The 16,423-nt window shown below is 36.9% G+C and overlaps 1 protein-coding gene across 1 annotated transcript; it reads right to left on the bottom strand.

Annotated features, from left to right (window-relative positions):
* Positions 1–10,155: 10,155 nt before the first annotated feature.
* LOC121377943 lies at positions 10,156–14,848 on the bottom strand. Its single transcript, XM_041506038.1, has 4 exons — positions 14,791–14,848; positions 13,087–13,320; positions 11,131–11,370; positions 10,156–10,397 (listed from the first exon to the last, which is right to left on the bottom strand). Exons 1-4 carry the CDS (start codon positions 14,846–14,848, stop codon positions 10,156–10,158), a joined length of 774 nt encoding a protein of 257 aa, XP_041361972.1.
* Positions 14,849–16,423: the final 1,575 nt, after the last annotated feature.

The raw sequence follows: 16,423 nt of genomic DNA, 5'->3' as shown, positions 1-16,423 counted from the left end.
AATAGTATTTCTACTTTTCTTTCTCATATACCATCTCTTTTTAAAACATTAAAAAAAAATCTATATAACATAATAATAAGCACTGTGAGTTCTGAAGAAAATGTTCTCTCTCCTACATATGTTCAGCTTATTGGACTGAATCTACCTCCAGGGGTAACTTTCTTCCTTTGTAAAGACGAAGCCGATCAACATGGTAAACTTTTGGGGGTTGTTTTGGAGTCCTCATGACAAGGAAAGTCAGGTCGTCAAGTTTCCTGGTAATGAGATACGGACCTTTCCAGCTGGAAGTCAGCTTTTCACAAACTACATGTCTTCGAAGAGGGTTATGAAGCCATACAGCTGGTCCTTTCGAGAATGTTCGCCTTTTGCTATTCGTGTCGTATCTTTTCTTATGATACACAGCATGTCTTTTCAGACCTTTCCGGGCTGCTTTATGTACACGCTTTAATTTATGTTCAAGTTCAGATATATAAGATTCCACTTCACTTTCCTTTTTCTCTTGAACAGGTTTACCAAGGGTGCTGGTTTGGCTTTTGGCTGCTTCCTGGCTACGCACAAGTCACAAGCTTGACAATATACCTCAATGTCTTCTTTCATTCCAGGCCAATAAAATGCTTTCTTTATTCTTTCCAGGGATTTCTGCCTGCCCATATGTCCTCCAGTTGGAATGTCATGGTAAAATGTGAACACATCTTGCTTCAGTGTTTCAGGTACGATCAGCTGCAGTTGAGTCGTTTCTTCATTTTCATCATGCCACCGCCGGTATATAACACATGAATGGATCTCCAGTCTATCCCAATGTCGCCATAAGTTTTTGGTAATTGATGATTTGGATGAAATATCACTCCAATCTGGTCTTTAACCTTTGCTTAACCTTTAGACTACTGGATGAATTTTTAACAAAAACCACGTTGAGTGGGTACAAGTTTATAATTTTTACTCACATACATTCACTTAAATGTTTCATAAATACATGAAATAAAGTTCATATATGAATCGGTAAGTATTATTTTCATGTCTTTTTTTTGTAATTTTTATTATTTTAGATCGGCTAATGATGATTAAAATTAGGCAAAAAATCGAAAAAGTTGCGTTTACTTACGGGCATTTGTGGCCAGCTGTCCAGTATTTATGTCCATTATTCCCAATAACAGTGGTTTTCTGACCAGAATTTTTTTTAAAACCCGAACTACGATTCATATTGCAATATTTGGTAATTTTCGTTGTTGGTAAAACGATCAAATTTATTATGAAATTAGCTGTTACAATCAGCTATCGATCCCTGAAAATTATTGTTGTCAAGCGAAAATATTTGCTGAAAACCACTTTTTGAACTCAAAATTTCAAGGTATTTTCAATTGAAAAAATCAAAACAAAAACCACCATTTTGAAAAAACATCTTTTTTTTAAAATTATATTTCCGTTTCCGGTGAGTGTCGTGTGCAAAACGACGGGAAATATGAATTGGGGAATGCACTGTATACAGTGTACAGTATATCGACTGACGTGACGTCGGGCGAGATATCTCGCCTGCAGTAGTCAGAAGGTTAAGGCTGTAAGTATAGGAAATATGTTTTCATCATCCAACTGTTTTTGATCAATTTCAGTTATATTCCAGCCCTCTAGGATGACCGGTGAAGGATTGTGTGGTTCAATTTCAGTCCCAGTATCTTGTTTCCTGATAACAGCACATACAACATCAATGGATACTTGTCTGTTAGCTGGTTTTCCCTGATCAGGTGGTTCATCGTTCAACTCCATATCATCAACACTCACTGAATCCATGTCTTGGACTGCAGTTTGCCTCTGACAAACTTTGCACAGATTTCTAGCCATTGCATCTGCATTTGTGTGGTTATTTTTCGCTTCAAACAATCCTGTATTACGTGGAATTACGATTGTATTCCTTGCTTCAACTCGGCAAACCATCCTGCCTTCTCCGGTTGTACACTGAATATGTAGACCGTTTAGCTTCAGTGTCAGGCTTTTGTAGTCTAGTGATTCAGCAAACTTCAGCAGGAAATCCTCTCCTAGAATAGCATCAATAGTGATATCACATATAACCACTGGATGCTCATATTCCTGTCCATCAAGAAATATCTTCATCATTGCACAGCCTAGTGTTTCCAGTTCTGTACCATTGACTCCATTTATAGGTTTTGGCCATGGTAACAGTGTTGGTTTATCATTTTCAGATATTGTATTAAATGTTCTCTTCGAAAGAACTGTAATGTTTGACCGGCTGTCTACAAGGAAATTAGTTGTGACTTTATACAAATGTCCCTCTATGTACATTCCATTGTCACACAACTCATTTCCTTTTGTAGTTACTCCGACTCTGACATCTGTTCTATGTAAAGGCTTCGATGTCTCCGTCCTCTCCCGGCCTACTGAGAGGACATACTCACATTTCCCCGAGTCTATTTTGACTATATTGTGCATCCTCCCGCTCCAAGTGAATTTTCTATACAGGGCAGTCTCTTCTTACATGAGTAGGAGACCTGCAAATGAAGCACCTCCTTACAAAGTGTTGTTTTTGATAGATTGATTTGTGTCTCATTTAAAGTTTTTTATTTATTCTCCCTAACAATTGTTTCAACAAACCATTCTGCTCCTGTATTTGATTTGAAAATCCATTCTTTCCAGTATTACACATGGACTGAGTCGTGTAATTAACATTTTCTCCTCCTAAGGCTCGAACTGAGGATCTTTTCTTATCCTTATCATCACCTATAAGAGTTTCTCATCTCTTGCATACTTCCACTGCATCATCCAGTGTCTGACAACCCCTGTCAATACAGTTAAATTTTACCTCTGGACATACTGCTTTGTAAAACTGATTTAAAGCGATAGCCTCTTGAGATTGGCTATCCAGACGCCCATATGCCCTTTTAGTCATTTGACGTATATCATCAGCAAAACCAGCAATTGACTCGCCCGGGTGTCTGCTCCTTGTTTCAAGGCGACTCAACCAGACTGACTGTCGTCTCTCACTTCGAAATCTTTGGTTCATTCTTTTGATCAGGTGATGAAGAGAATTCCTTTCCAATAAGGTAAGCCCCATATAAAATGTTCTTGCAGTACCTTTAAGGCTGGCAGCTAAAATTAACAACTGCTGCTGTTCTGTCCAGTCTCCAAGATCAGCACAGCAGCGGAAATGTGAAAGATATTCTTCCCAGTCTGCTATACCATCATAACAGTCAGGCAGTATAGTCATCGGGTTGACATATTCTGAACAGTTTTTGTGAGTTGTCTCCCTTGAATTATTATTCCGCAGGTGAAATTCCGACATTGGTCGATTTATCATATTTTGTCTATCTGGAGACAAGTAATTTTCCAAATAAACATTTGGTAAAGAATGGCTCATTATTTTCCTCCTATAATATGTCCTGTCTCCTACTTGTATTTTAGGTACTGAATACCTCACTGTATTTTCCTCCCTGGAAGACATCTCCTGTGAATGAGATTTTCCAGTGTGATAGTCCACTCCATTCCTTCCCTTTGAAAATACAGGATCCTCTAGGCTATCCTCGTTAAACAAGATATCTCCTTGTCCAGCTCCTTCCGAGACATTTGGCAACTTAAGATTAACTTCAGGATCCGGTGAACAGACAGCTTCATTATCCATGACTGTGAATACATTTATAATGTTTTCCTGGAAAGTGTTACGATTCCTCCTCAGTACGTGAATCCGGATCAAGGTTGTTTAATAAATAAACATCCCACTTCTGACACCATGTTTGTTGTGGCCGCGTCCCAAGGATATTAACAAATTCCAGAGAATACAAATAACATCCACAAATGACAAAGACGAAGTGTTCCAGTTTTCATAATTATAAATTTATTTAAAGGTGATGAGTAAATAGAAATAAAGTTAATGTTCACAGGTAAGTTTCCAACATATATATATATATATAAATATATATATATATATATATATATATATATATAATATATTTTATCTCTTCCTTTCAGCTCTAGTTATATCAAATAGTGAGGATTGCATCTCCAATAAACATAAACACGCTTGCAGTTGCTTATAAATATTGCTTCCATAAAACAAGTTAATTAAATAAAAATGGTAAAGTTAATAAAATTTGACTTTAAAAATATAAGTAAAAGTTATTCCAGTGTCAATTTAAATGTATGCAATGTAATAAAGTTGAAAAGTTGGACAAGGGGACATGTCTTTAATGTTTGTTTGTCAGACCGCGAACAAGTGAGAGAACATGCGTTGACGTCCATTGACGTCAGCCTTTTATATGCCAAGTCCACGTGACGTCATAACAGCCGAATCCAGAAATTATGTCACGCTAGGAAGAGATCTAGTGTCCCCAATAAACCATCTTTCATTTAATAATTACGTTATGCACACAATTGCTCAATAAATAAACAATTGCTTTTTTCCCTAGCTTCCGTTTGCAGTTTACAGTTTGTAAAGGCACCGCTAAATCCCTAAGAAACTTCAACTTTTGTAAATACGTCAGTTTAAACATTACGAACCTGAAATACCAGGTTCTGCGCAGGATATAAAGTGCATAAAGATAAAACTAACATTTCTTAATTGCTTTTTTAGTCTAAAATTTGCGTAAAACAATTTTACAGAAAAAGGCCTTTCTTAATATTTATAAAACCGTCGATTCCGAACCAGGCACAAAACACGATTCATTTTGCAATGGCCTCAACTGCGATGGAGACAGGTGTGGTTCAGTGACAAGTCCCGATTCTAATGCTGCATAAATCATGATGAAGATGTTATACAATTGCTTTTTTGGTGAAATTGCGGCATAAAATAGTTTTAAGTGGAAAATTCTTTGGGGGTAGTTCATGGTGGGGGCACGACATCTCACACACTAGACAGAAAGACACGCTAAACGTGCAGGGCAACCTGATGCACAGGGAATTCGACCAGATAATACAAACACACATCTAATGTGCATAAATATGGCCATCGCCACGCAATGTTCCAACATGTCTAACGCCAATATCACACAGCACGTCTCAAAACGCCTTTCCTACAGATTACAACAACATTAATGTCCTTTACTTGGCCATTGATGTACCGATTATCAGACCTTAGCAACTATGGGAGTATGTGTTAAACCGACGCCTAGCGACAGCGGACATACCGTTCCTACAGCCCAGATTACAGTAATTGCCCTACAGTGGCAGCAGCTTGCAGGCCGAGTGGGCCACCATCCCCCGGGACGTCATCCGTACTCTGGTTGCTTCAATGGGCAGGCGGTGCCAGGCAGTTGTCAACACACGCGGAGGCCACACCCGGTATTGACTCCAGATGACCTTGACCTTGGTGGTGTGTTGTCCTATCACTTACTCACAATGGACTAGAGTGAATTGTGAACAATCCTGCACATTTGGTAATTATCGGACTCACCATTCAATAATTAAATCAATTCTCCAAATGTTACGACAATGTGGTTTTGCGTTTCTTCTTTTGAAGAGTATATATATATATATATATATATATATATATATATATATATATATATATATATATATATATATATATATATATAGATCTCTTCCTTTCAGCTCTAGTTATATCAAACCAGTGAGGATTGCATCTCCAATAAATGTAAACAGCTTGCAGTTGCTTATAAATATTGCTTCCATAAAACAAGTTAATTAAATAAAGATGGTAAAGTTAATAAAATTTGACTTTAAAAATATAAGTAAAAGTTATTCCAGTGTCAATTTAAATGTATGCAATGTAATAAAGTTGAAAAGTTGGACAAGGGGACATGTCTTTAATGTTTGTTTGTCAGACCGCGAACAAGTGAGAGAACAACCGTTGACGTCCATTGACGTCAGCCTTTTATATTTTCTGTTAAGTACCACGTGACGTCATAACAGCCAATCAAAAATTATGTCACGCTAGGAAGAGATCTAGCTTTACAAAATAAATATCATTTCATTTAATAATTACGTTATGCACACAATTGCTCAATAAATAAAGTAATTGCTTTTTTGTCTAGCTTCCGTTTGCAGTTTACAGTTTGTAAATGCACACTCTAAAGCCTAAGAAACTTCAACTTTTGTAAATACGTCAGTTTAAAAGCATTACGAACCTGAAATAATTAATTCTGCGAATTTCTAAAGTGCATAAAGATAAAACTAACATTTCTTAATTGCTTTTTTAGTCTAAAATTTGCGTAAAACAATTTTACAGAAAAAGCCTTTAGAATATTTATAAAAACGACATTATTAACCAGGCACAAAACACGCTCATTTTGCATGGCAAATACATTGGGAATTCAAACTAATAATACAAATAAATTCTAATGTGCATAAATATGAGACTATTATTATACAATTGCTTTTTTGGTCTAATTCAATATAAAATAGTTTTAATGAAAAAGCCTTTGGGATTATTGAGAAAACGACATTATTCACTAGACACAAAGACACGCTAAAGTGCACTGCAAATACATTGGGAATTCGAGCTAATAATACAAACAAATTCTAATGTGCATAAATACGGCACTATCACCACACAATTGCTTTTTTAGTCTAATTTCAATATTAAATAGTTTTAATGAAAAAGCCTTTGGGAATATTATAAAAACAGCCTTTTTATACTGTTGTTTACAAACATTGTGTACCGATATATCAGACCTTAGCAACCAGTATGTGTAAACAGGTTCTTAGCGTACAAGGATATAGTTCCTAAAAGCACTAATATTACAGTAATTAGTTTTACAGTTATTACCTCACTTGATTAACAAAATGATTTGCCATAATGTACAAACAATATTAGGATACGTTTAACTAAGAAAATAGCTAATCGATCGTACAAGTTTTGGAGGAAAATAAACTTCACTGAAGGGCAAGGTCAATCCCGGTAGCCATGTCAAAACAGTCGATCAAACGGAAATTTATCCCAGGTTTATTTATGAGCCCATGGAAAATATCTGAAAAGTGTGTGTGTGTGGGGGGGGGGGGGGGGGGGGGGGGGGGGGGGGGGGGGGGGGGGGGGGTGTGTTCAGTGTGTAACTACACACACTTTGCAATTATGGAAATATTTACATCAATAATATTAATGTCAACGTTGTGCCATAGCTTTTATATGCACAGGAATCTGGGAATTAAATAAAGTCGAAGACCGCAAGACCAAAATACGGACGTCAAACATTAAATTAACACATTTAGCGATCGTAATATACTAATATCCCAAAAATAAATTACGGCAACTATTTACAAACATAATTTCATACACTATAAACATAATATAAAATACAACTAAATGTAGCTCGCATCCAAACGATCACTAACAATAGTTACGCAATGTCGTTTTTGCCTATAGTGCGCGACACGACAAACGGCACTAATAAGAATTTTATTAAACAATAACTATAATAAATGGCATAGTCCCAGACATTACAGAATACAAGCAAATATACAAATAATTACTACTAAATGTAAAAATAAATATTTTGTTTTGTCCAATGTTAAAATTATTTGAGAAAGGTCCACGTCACAGCACACAGTTACCAAATTGTTGGGACAGCCATGACAATATATATATATATATATATATATATATATATATATATATATATATATATATATATATATATATATATGTGTGTGTGTGTGTGTGTGTGTGTGTGTCTGTGTGTATCTGTGTGCGTGTGTGTATGTGCGTGTGTGTATGTGTGTCTCTGTGTGTCTCTCTCTATGTGCCCGTGTGTGCGTGTGTGCCTGTGTGTGTATCTTTGTGTGTGTCTCTCTGTGTGTGTGTGTGGGTGTGGGTGTATGTGTGTATCTTTGTGTGTGTGCGTGTGTGTATGTGTGCGCGTGTAGGTGTGCGTGTGTGTATGTGTGTCTGCGTGTGTGTCTGCGTGCGTGTGTGTGTGTGTGTGTGTGTGTGTGTGGATCGTGTGTTTTGTAAATGTGTATTGTCTCAGAATATGACAATTTGGTGGTGGTAATGTAGAGGTTCTAAAATCATTATCTTAAAAACAAGTGGTGAAACAGTATTAACTGCACATTTAAAAAATAGAAATGGTGCATCTTCTAAGTACAACATTCTGTTTGCTGTTGTTTCTAAAGACAACACATACATATGCAAAATGTACAATAACAATTAATACTATACAATAACATTTCTATATAATCGTTTTTGTGTATTAATTATATTTGTTCAAAATACAATATCTAAAGTTAATTTTCATATCTGGGTTTTATCTATACTATAATATTGAGGGCTGTGTTGATATGTTCCAATCATTCTGACCACTTCTCCTCTTTTGATGTGTACTGCCGACTACCTTACACAATGCCGGAATTTACAAGGTTGGGTGTTTGTTTTGCGCACAGGTAAAGTTAACTAACTTAATTAAATTCTTTATTACCGTGAGCATTTGCTTATTGATATAAACAAAATACATGTACATGAGCAATCAATGCTGACTGAAGTATGGCCAGTGGAGAATATAAATAGACAGTTGGAGCATGATATATTAATAACTTGTCCAGTTATCGTACACACATCATGCTAGGTATTGTGTACTAAATTGCATTCCATAAATGCAAAGGCAATGGAAGTCGCCATCTTTGTCACTCGGCTTATATAGCATCGGTTAATGAGGACGGCAGTCGTACTTTAGGGGAAAAGTTTTGTTTCACGATGCCACTAGAGCACATTGATTAATTAATCATTGCCTATTGGATGTCAGATATTTGGTAATTCTGATTCGTAGTCACCTGCGCGTGCTATAACCTCACCGTGGTGCAGGGGTGTAACATTCTCGTTGAGAATGGCCAATACAGCACAAATCCCCTTGTTTCCTTCGGGATACAATTACAATGTTTAGTAATATATATATATATATATATATATATATATATATATATATATATATATATATATATATATATTAATATATTACTAATACTATTACTAATTACTAATATAATATTAGCAACAAAACTTGGCCTTTAAATAATTACATGTAACATGATAATAAACACGGTTTTCCTACTGTTCAGTGCTCGCCTGAGCCTCAGACATTTGGTAATTCTGATTGGTAGTTCCCTGCGCGTGTTGTAACCTCATCGTGGTGCAGGGATGTAACATTCTCTTTGCGAATGGCCAATACAGCACAAATCACCTTGTTTTCTTCGGGATACAATTAAAATTTTGAATAAAAGTCAGTATTTATCTGTGATATTTCTATTTTTGCGCAGTTCTTTACACTGAGTTTTTGTTTGAATCTTGGATTTTTATATTGATGTTGATCATCACTTTATTAGTTTGCATTACCATAGTTTGACACCCAATAACCGATGTATTTTTCGTGCTGGGGTGTCGTTAAACATTAATTCATTCATTCATGCATTCGCTCGCCTGAGATGCTTGGGTTCAAGGATCGAACCCCCGCAATAGACCCATTGTATGGTTGGGATACCCTTCCCCGACCGAACATTTGCCCTACGACTGGTATATCAAATGTCGTGGTATGTGTTATCCTGTCTGTGGGAACCTACAAATAAAAGATCCCTAGTGCTAATGGAATAATGTAGTAGTTTTCCTCTTCGACTATATATCTTAAGTTTCAAATATTTGACATCCAACATCCGACAATTAACAAATCAATGTGTTCTAGTGATTCCGTTAAACAAAGTAAACTTTAACTCTGCCTTATAAACAAAAGTAGGATGAATCGTCTCTAGGAGTCACGGTGGCAGTCGTCCTATCGACAGAACATCTAAGGTCGATGGCAGTCACTTTTTGGACCCTTGTTTTGGCTTCGTACACAATAATTATAGCATATCCAAAGGTAATTTTCTATATAATATATTTGACAAAAAGTACTTTTTATTTCTTTCATCTTTTAAAACTTAAACTTAATATGTTGTCCAGAATTACGAAAAAAATACCGACCTGTAAACAGCGTTGTCTGCGTGTTATAGACCAGGGTTTTTTTTATTTCAATGAGGCGAAGCATTGTAATAATATAACTAATTCTGACTTTGAATGGCGTCAGTATTCCAATGAGGTCTCTTTGCATCTCCTTACAAAACAAGGGTGCGAAACGTGACTTTCATCGACTTTAACACTTCATGATAATAGTCCCTTTGACTCGTGAAGAGATATGATTTTACAAACAGTTAACGGTTTTGTTACTCAGACTAGCAGAAATCCGAGCCATAATAATCCCAGTCTGGATTGATCTCCTTGGTGTCGTCAAAAATTTCATTAGATGTGAGTTCACACTGGTGACTGTTGACATTGACGTTGAACGCCAAACAGCTGGTTTTCCTGCCACATTTCGCTGAGCATTCCATCAACGACGTATGATTTATCAGCTTAGAGTGTCGACTTAACAGACGCGCTCCTGGTACACGCCAGAACTGTTGTGGAATTCCGCATCCTGAAAAGTCAATATAAAATCATTTCTGAACATCTTGAGAGTGTTGTGTCGGTTACTTCAGGTTGCATTGTATCGAATATTTACGAAGTAAAACCAACTGTGAATCTGGTTGGTAGTAATATGTGAAATTGATTATTTGTGTAAGTACCATTGTCCATTGGTAATAAATAAACATGTAAATATACACTTATTTGTTATACAGTTATTATGTAGAATACACGAGGTTGAAGCAGTGCAGGGTATCCGAAAAACGAAAGTGCGATTTTCAGGGAAAATGAGGGTTGCTAATAGAGACATTCATTAAATATCTTAAATGGTATCTGACTCCCTCACCCCACTCCCATTTTCTTGCTGGTAGGTTAAATGCGAGGAGCCACAAGTTTTATTGGTATACTGCCTGGGTGTTTTTATACACGGCTAATTTCAATTTTATTAGTAAACGTTAACATTGTTAGCAGTAGGAAATGATTTGTTACATTGGAACCTATCATAGCGATGTTTGAAATCCGTAGCTCTCCCTCCCTCCATCTCCCCTGTCTGTGGGATGGTGCATACAAAATATCTGTTAATACTAATGAAAAAAATGTAGCGGGTTTCCTGTCTCAGACCAAATGTTTGGCATCCAATAGCAGATTATTAATAAATGAATGTGTTCTAGAGTATCGTCAAACTAAACCAAACAAACAAACAAACAAACTACCATGTAACTAAAATATAGAGGAATTGTTCATACCATTTCCTTCAGTGCCATATATTTGAACTTCACACAAGGTCAGTACATCATCAGGATCCTTCATGTTCCATTTGCTAATGCGGAAGAATCGGCCTCTGGTTGGCTCATCGCATGAAAAATTACTTTGGCCTGTTGGCAGCCCCGCTCCGGTGTAATTCAAACAAACGACAGAACCACCGCCAGAACATCCTTTAGGGTTTTGTGAAAAGAGTTCAATCACAAAACTGTGAAGTCTTTCTGCTGTAATAAAGGAAATATTAAAACACGATGTTATTCTAAATTGAAAGCCGGCGCTCAAAGTGTCTTTAGTTTAACCCACCAAATCAAACCACCAATACCGCTAGGCGCAAAAATTCAAACAAAGTATAACAAAATTACCGAAATACCAATTGCAACAAAGAACACTGATGCATTAATCACTGGCTATTGCATGTGAAATATGTTGTAATCCTGACTCAGTTTTAGACGAAACACGCAATATCCTCCCCCCCCCCCCCATAGCAGCAAGGAATTTGTATATGTACTTTCCAATAGACAGGACAGCACATACCACTAGTTCGGACGGGGAACAAATTCACAAAATGGATCTATTGAGTGGGCTCGGTCCTTCGACCAAACGATCTCACAAAAGCGCTTTACATACTGAGATAGCCCCCCCCCCCCCCCACACACACACACACCACACCCACACCCACGCGGTCAACATACGCATATTGGAAAGAAAATGGGTGAGTGTGTATACTGCTAGTTTTGGATATAAATGGAAACCTCTGACTATTCAAATTCTAACCTAAATTTAGTGGAACTCTGAACGTTTATGACCACCAACGATCTTGAAGGACGATTAGGTTCAGAAGTGAAATTTGAAAGTTGACGGGTTTTTTTAAATCAGTAAATCGCAAATTAAAACAATAAAAATGACTAAAAACAAAACAGTAACTGTATGATCAACGGAATGAAAAAAAATGACAGAAATAATGTTCCACAGTAATTAATCGACCTTCGTGGAAATTGTCAAAATCGAGAATGACACACCAATCACGTGTACGGGGCAACTGGGTGATGCACGTGCAAACTATGGAATGTGTTTAGGTTTGTTGATAAGCAGACCTGGACGTTCTTTACTAGGATGTCTATGGTCAAAACGTATGTTCGGTCTAATAGTTGATATTAATATTTCAGGTTTCTCTACTTTTTTGATGAGTATATGTGTAACCATGTACATGCACATAATAAATACTAGTGAATTAAAAGCGTAGGGAAATTAGCGATGGTGAATCGTTTTAATACGACGGAAATTGGGCGACATTTTATAATTATCTACTGTTTTGTTTCCATTTTCGTTACTAGGACAAAACATGCTTAAACTGTTTATTCTATAGACAGTAAGAACATGTTTTATTTAACGACGCACTCAACACATTTTATTTACGGTTATATTTCGTTGGACTTATGGTTGAGGACCACACAGCTATTGATGGAGGAAACTAGCTGTCGCCACGTCATGGGCTACGCTTTTCGATTAGCAGCAAGGGATCTTTTATATGCACCATCCCACTAAAAAGGATAGTACATACCACAACTTTGTTACACCAGCTGTGGAGCACTGGCTGGAACGAGAAATTGCCCAATGGGCCCACCGACGGGAATCGATCCATGATCGATCACGCATCAGACGAGCGCTTTATCTATCGACACATTCATCGCACAGGTCCTGCAGTTCGTATTTTGTGAGGGTACAATGTTTATGGTCCCGTCAAAGGAATTCATTAAAAACAAGATCATAATAAACCGAGGTACGCAAATCGGAAAACGATGCATCGAACCGAGGGCCGAAAACCGCGATAATCGTGAACCGCAATTAATCATCCTACCCTTGCATAACGGTTATCTTTGTCGAAAACATGTTGCAATGGAAGCACACTCGGGACAGTCCCTTTAACACACCACACTTACGCAGTAGATCTCTGTTGGTTATGGTGACGCTGTGAACAACAAACGTTCCTTGTAAGTCGACCATCCACCAAGGTTTCATGTCGTTGGTTTTGGTGTGGGCACAACCATCAGTGTTCAACGTACGTCCCAGGTTACCATCAACGGCGAAACTCGAATAAAAAGGGTTATTATTCCAAACTAACGTGCTGCTCATCATCGTAGCCTTATTGTGGGCAATGTTGACTGTCAAATCACCTGAAATATAAATACACAAACAATCACATACATACATATAGATAGATAAACAGGCAGACACCAATTTTGCGTGTCAGCTACTTCGGTCTGGTAACAGCAATCGGCGTAGCTCAAGAAGTAAGGGTTAACATAAACAAAGTTAAATGTTTGGCTTTGTTTAACAACCCCTGCGCGTGCTGTAACCTCACCGTGGTGCAGGGGTGTATCATTCTCTTTGAGAATGGCCAATACAGCACAGATTCAAATTTTGAGTAAAAGTCAGTATCTATCTGTGATATTTGTATTTTTGCACAGTTCTTTACACTGTTTTTATTTAAATGTTGAATTTTTATATTGATGTTGATCATCACCTTATTTGTTTGCATTACCATAGTTTGACACCCAATAGCCAATGTATTTTTCGTGCGTGGGTGTCGTTAAACATTCATTCATTCATTGTTTAACAACACCACTCAAGCACATTGACCCCTGAAATTAAGAAAATGTACCCCCTCCAAAAAAAACAAAAAAAAAACAACAACAACAACCCCCCCCCCCCCCCCCCCCCCCAAAAAAAAAAAAAACACACTCAAAAAACAAAACAAACAACAACAACAAAAAACCCACCGATGAATATAGTACAAGCCAAAAAATAATTAAAACCCCCAGAACAATAGTTACGACTATACCCATTGCCGTGGGCAATTGAAGGAGTTGCATTGATTTATTAATTATCAGCTATTGGTTGTCAACCGTTTGGTAATTCGGATATGTAACCCCCTCCTTTTTTCTATTAGTAGCAAGGGATTCTATTCGGTAGCACATGCCACTTACTTTGAGATATCAGTCATGGTAGACTTACTGGAACGAGAAATAGCCTGTTGGAACATAATCAAGCGGCTTGTTTATCATTGTAGGGTTATGATTATCACGAGCAATGTTAACTATCAAATTACCTCAAATATAAGTTAACAAACAACAACACACCCATAGATTGATAAATAGAGAGACAGAGATAGATACATACATACATACATACATACACACATACATACAGATAGATAAATAGATAGTAGATAGATATATAGATGGATAGATGGATAGATGGATAGATTGATAGACCGATACATAGACTGATAGATAGACAGATAGACAGACAGATAAATATATGCATAGATAGATAGATATATAGACAGAAAGATAGGACAATAGACAAAAAGAAACAAATAAAGATAGATAGATAGAAATAGAAATAGATAGATAGATAAATAGATAGACAGACAGACAGATGGATGGATGGATAAATGGTTATATATACAGATAAATACAGGTAGACAGATAAATAGATAAATGCAGGTAGATAGATAGATAGGTAGGTAGGTAAATAGATATAGATAGGTAGATAGATAGACAGATATACAGATAGATAGATAGACAGGTAACTGCTAAAATGAAGTTAAATAGAAATCTAATAATAATACAGGTTCTTACTTTGACAAATGACGAATAAATCAACAGCTATCAAGACGAAGTAGTTCTTGGAAACCATGTTCACGACTTCAAATAAAACGTAATTATCGTCACCTTCCAATTTCTAGTATTATATATCTGGTTTCTGTGGGCGTTATCATGTTATGGATAAGAAATCATGACAGTCTCAATTATTGATGTTTCTTAACAAAAGTCCCATCGTTAGCGGAAAGTATATTTCGATACATTTTTACATCATACATTATGTATATAGTGGACTTCATTGGAAACTCACCACCCAGTTTTCAAAGCTAAAAAGTTCGTTTTATTTAACGAGACCACTGGAACACATTGTTTTTTAATGATCGGCTATTGGATGTCAACCATTTATTAATTTTAAGATACAGTGTTAGAGAGGAAACCCGCTAATTTTTTCTATTAGTAGCAAATGATCTTTTGTATCTACCACCCTACAGAAAGACTAGCACATACCACGGCCTTAGACATACCAGTCATAGTACACTGGCTACGAGAATGCGAAATAGCCAAATGGGCCCATTGACGGGAGTCGATCCTAGACCTACCGCGCATCAAGCGCCCAATTTTCAGTTATTCCTATCGTATGTTTGAGGTTACTATAAAACACACAATGAGCCTAACCCAGAAGACATCCAGTTGTACAAAATCAGTTCAACGTATTGCTATTTATTCTCATATCCTTTTTACAAATATACACCTGCAGGATGAAAATATGTATGCATTTTTATCATTAAATAATATTGTAATGTTTGAGAATTAAATCTTCTAATTGTTTACCTCTATTATTTATGTCAATCCATCCCCACAAAGTGTGGTGAGCATTAAAGTCCACCATGGAAACAAAGGGAGTAGGGAGTTGATCAAGAAGACCCTGAACGTCCCTTGGGTTAAAATTGTAATTGTTTCGAGGGGGTACGTAAACTGAACACAGAGTGATAGAATGGAATAGAACAGAATAGATGTTAAGCGACACCCCAGCAGGAAAAATACATCGCCTACTGAGTATTAAACTATGGTAAATGCAAACAAATAAAGTGATCAATATAAAAATTCAGCAGTGAAATAAAAACACAATGTAAAGAACTGTGCAAAAAATGCAAATATCACAGATAGATAAAATAAAAATTAGAATAAAAGTCGGTATCGCGTAAACATTGTAACACAAGTTATATAGAAAGAAAGAAAATGTTTTATTTAACGACGCACTCAACACATTTTATTTACGGTTATATGGCGTCAGACATATGGTTAAGGACCACACAGATTTTGAGAGGAAACCCGCTGTCGCCACTACATGGGCTACTCTTCCGATTGGCAGCAAGGGATCTTTTATTTGCACTTCCCACAGACAGGATAGCTCAAACCATGGCCTTTGTTGAACCAGTTATGGATCACTGGTCGGTGCAAGTGGTTTACACCTACCCATTGAGCCTTGCGGAGCACTCACTCAGGGTTTGGAGTCGGTATCTGGATTAAAAATCCCATGCCTCGACTGGGATCCGAACCCAGTACCTATCAGCCTGTAGACCGATGGCCTGCCACGATGCCACCGAGGCCGGTAAGTTATATAGAGTAATAGTCTTATGAGCTGTGATCTTTACAGACACAGCTTGTA

Source organism: Gigantopelta aegis, chromosome 7, assembly GCF_016097555.1.
Source record: "Gigantopelta aegis isolate Gae_Host chromosome 7, Gae_host_genome, whole genome shotgun sequence".
Classification (NCBI taxonomy): Eukaryota; Metazoa; Mollusca; class Gastropoda; order Neomphalida; family Peltospiridae; genus Gigantopelta; species Gigantopelta aegis.
Note: the sequence above shows the minus strand (reverse complement) of the source record. Positions and strands in the feature narration are given on the sequence as shown.

Excerpts from the sequence above, each read along its gene's own strand:
- LOC121377943 (XM_041506038.1), bottom strand. The coding sequence starts at position 14,848 with ATGGTTTCCAAGAACTACTTCGTCTTGATAGCTGTTGATTTATTCGTC. Across the intron at positions 13,321-14,790 it reads TTTATTCGTCATTTGTCAAA|GTGATTTGACAGTCAACATT; the intron begins GTAAGAACCTGT and ends TTTATATTTCAG. Across the intron at positions 10,398-11,130 it reads ATATGGCACTGAAGGAAATG|GATGCGGAATTCCACAACAG; the intron begins GTATGAACAATT and ends TTGACTTTTCAG.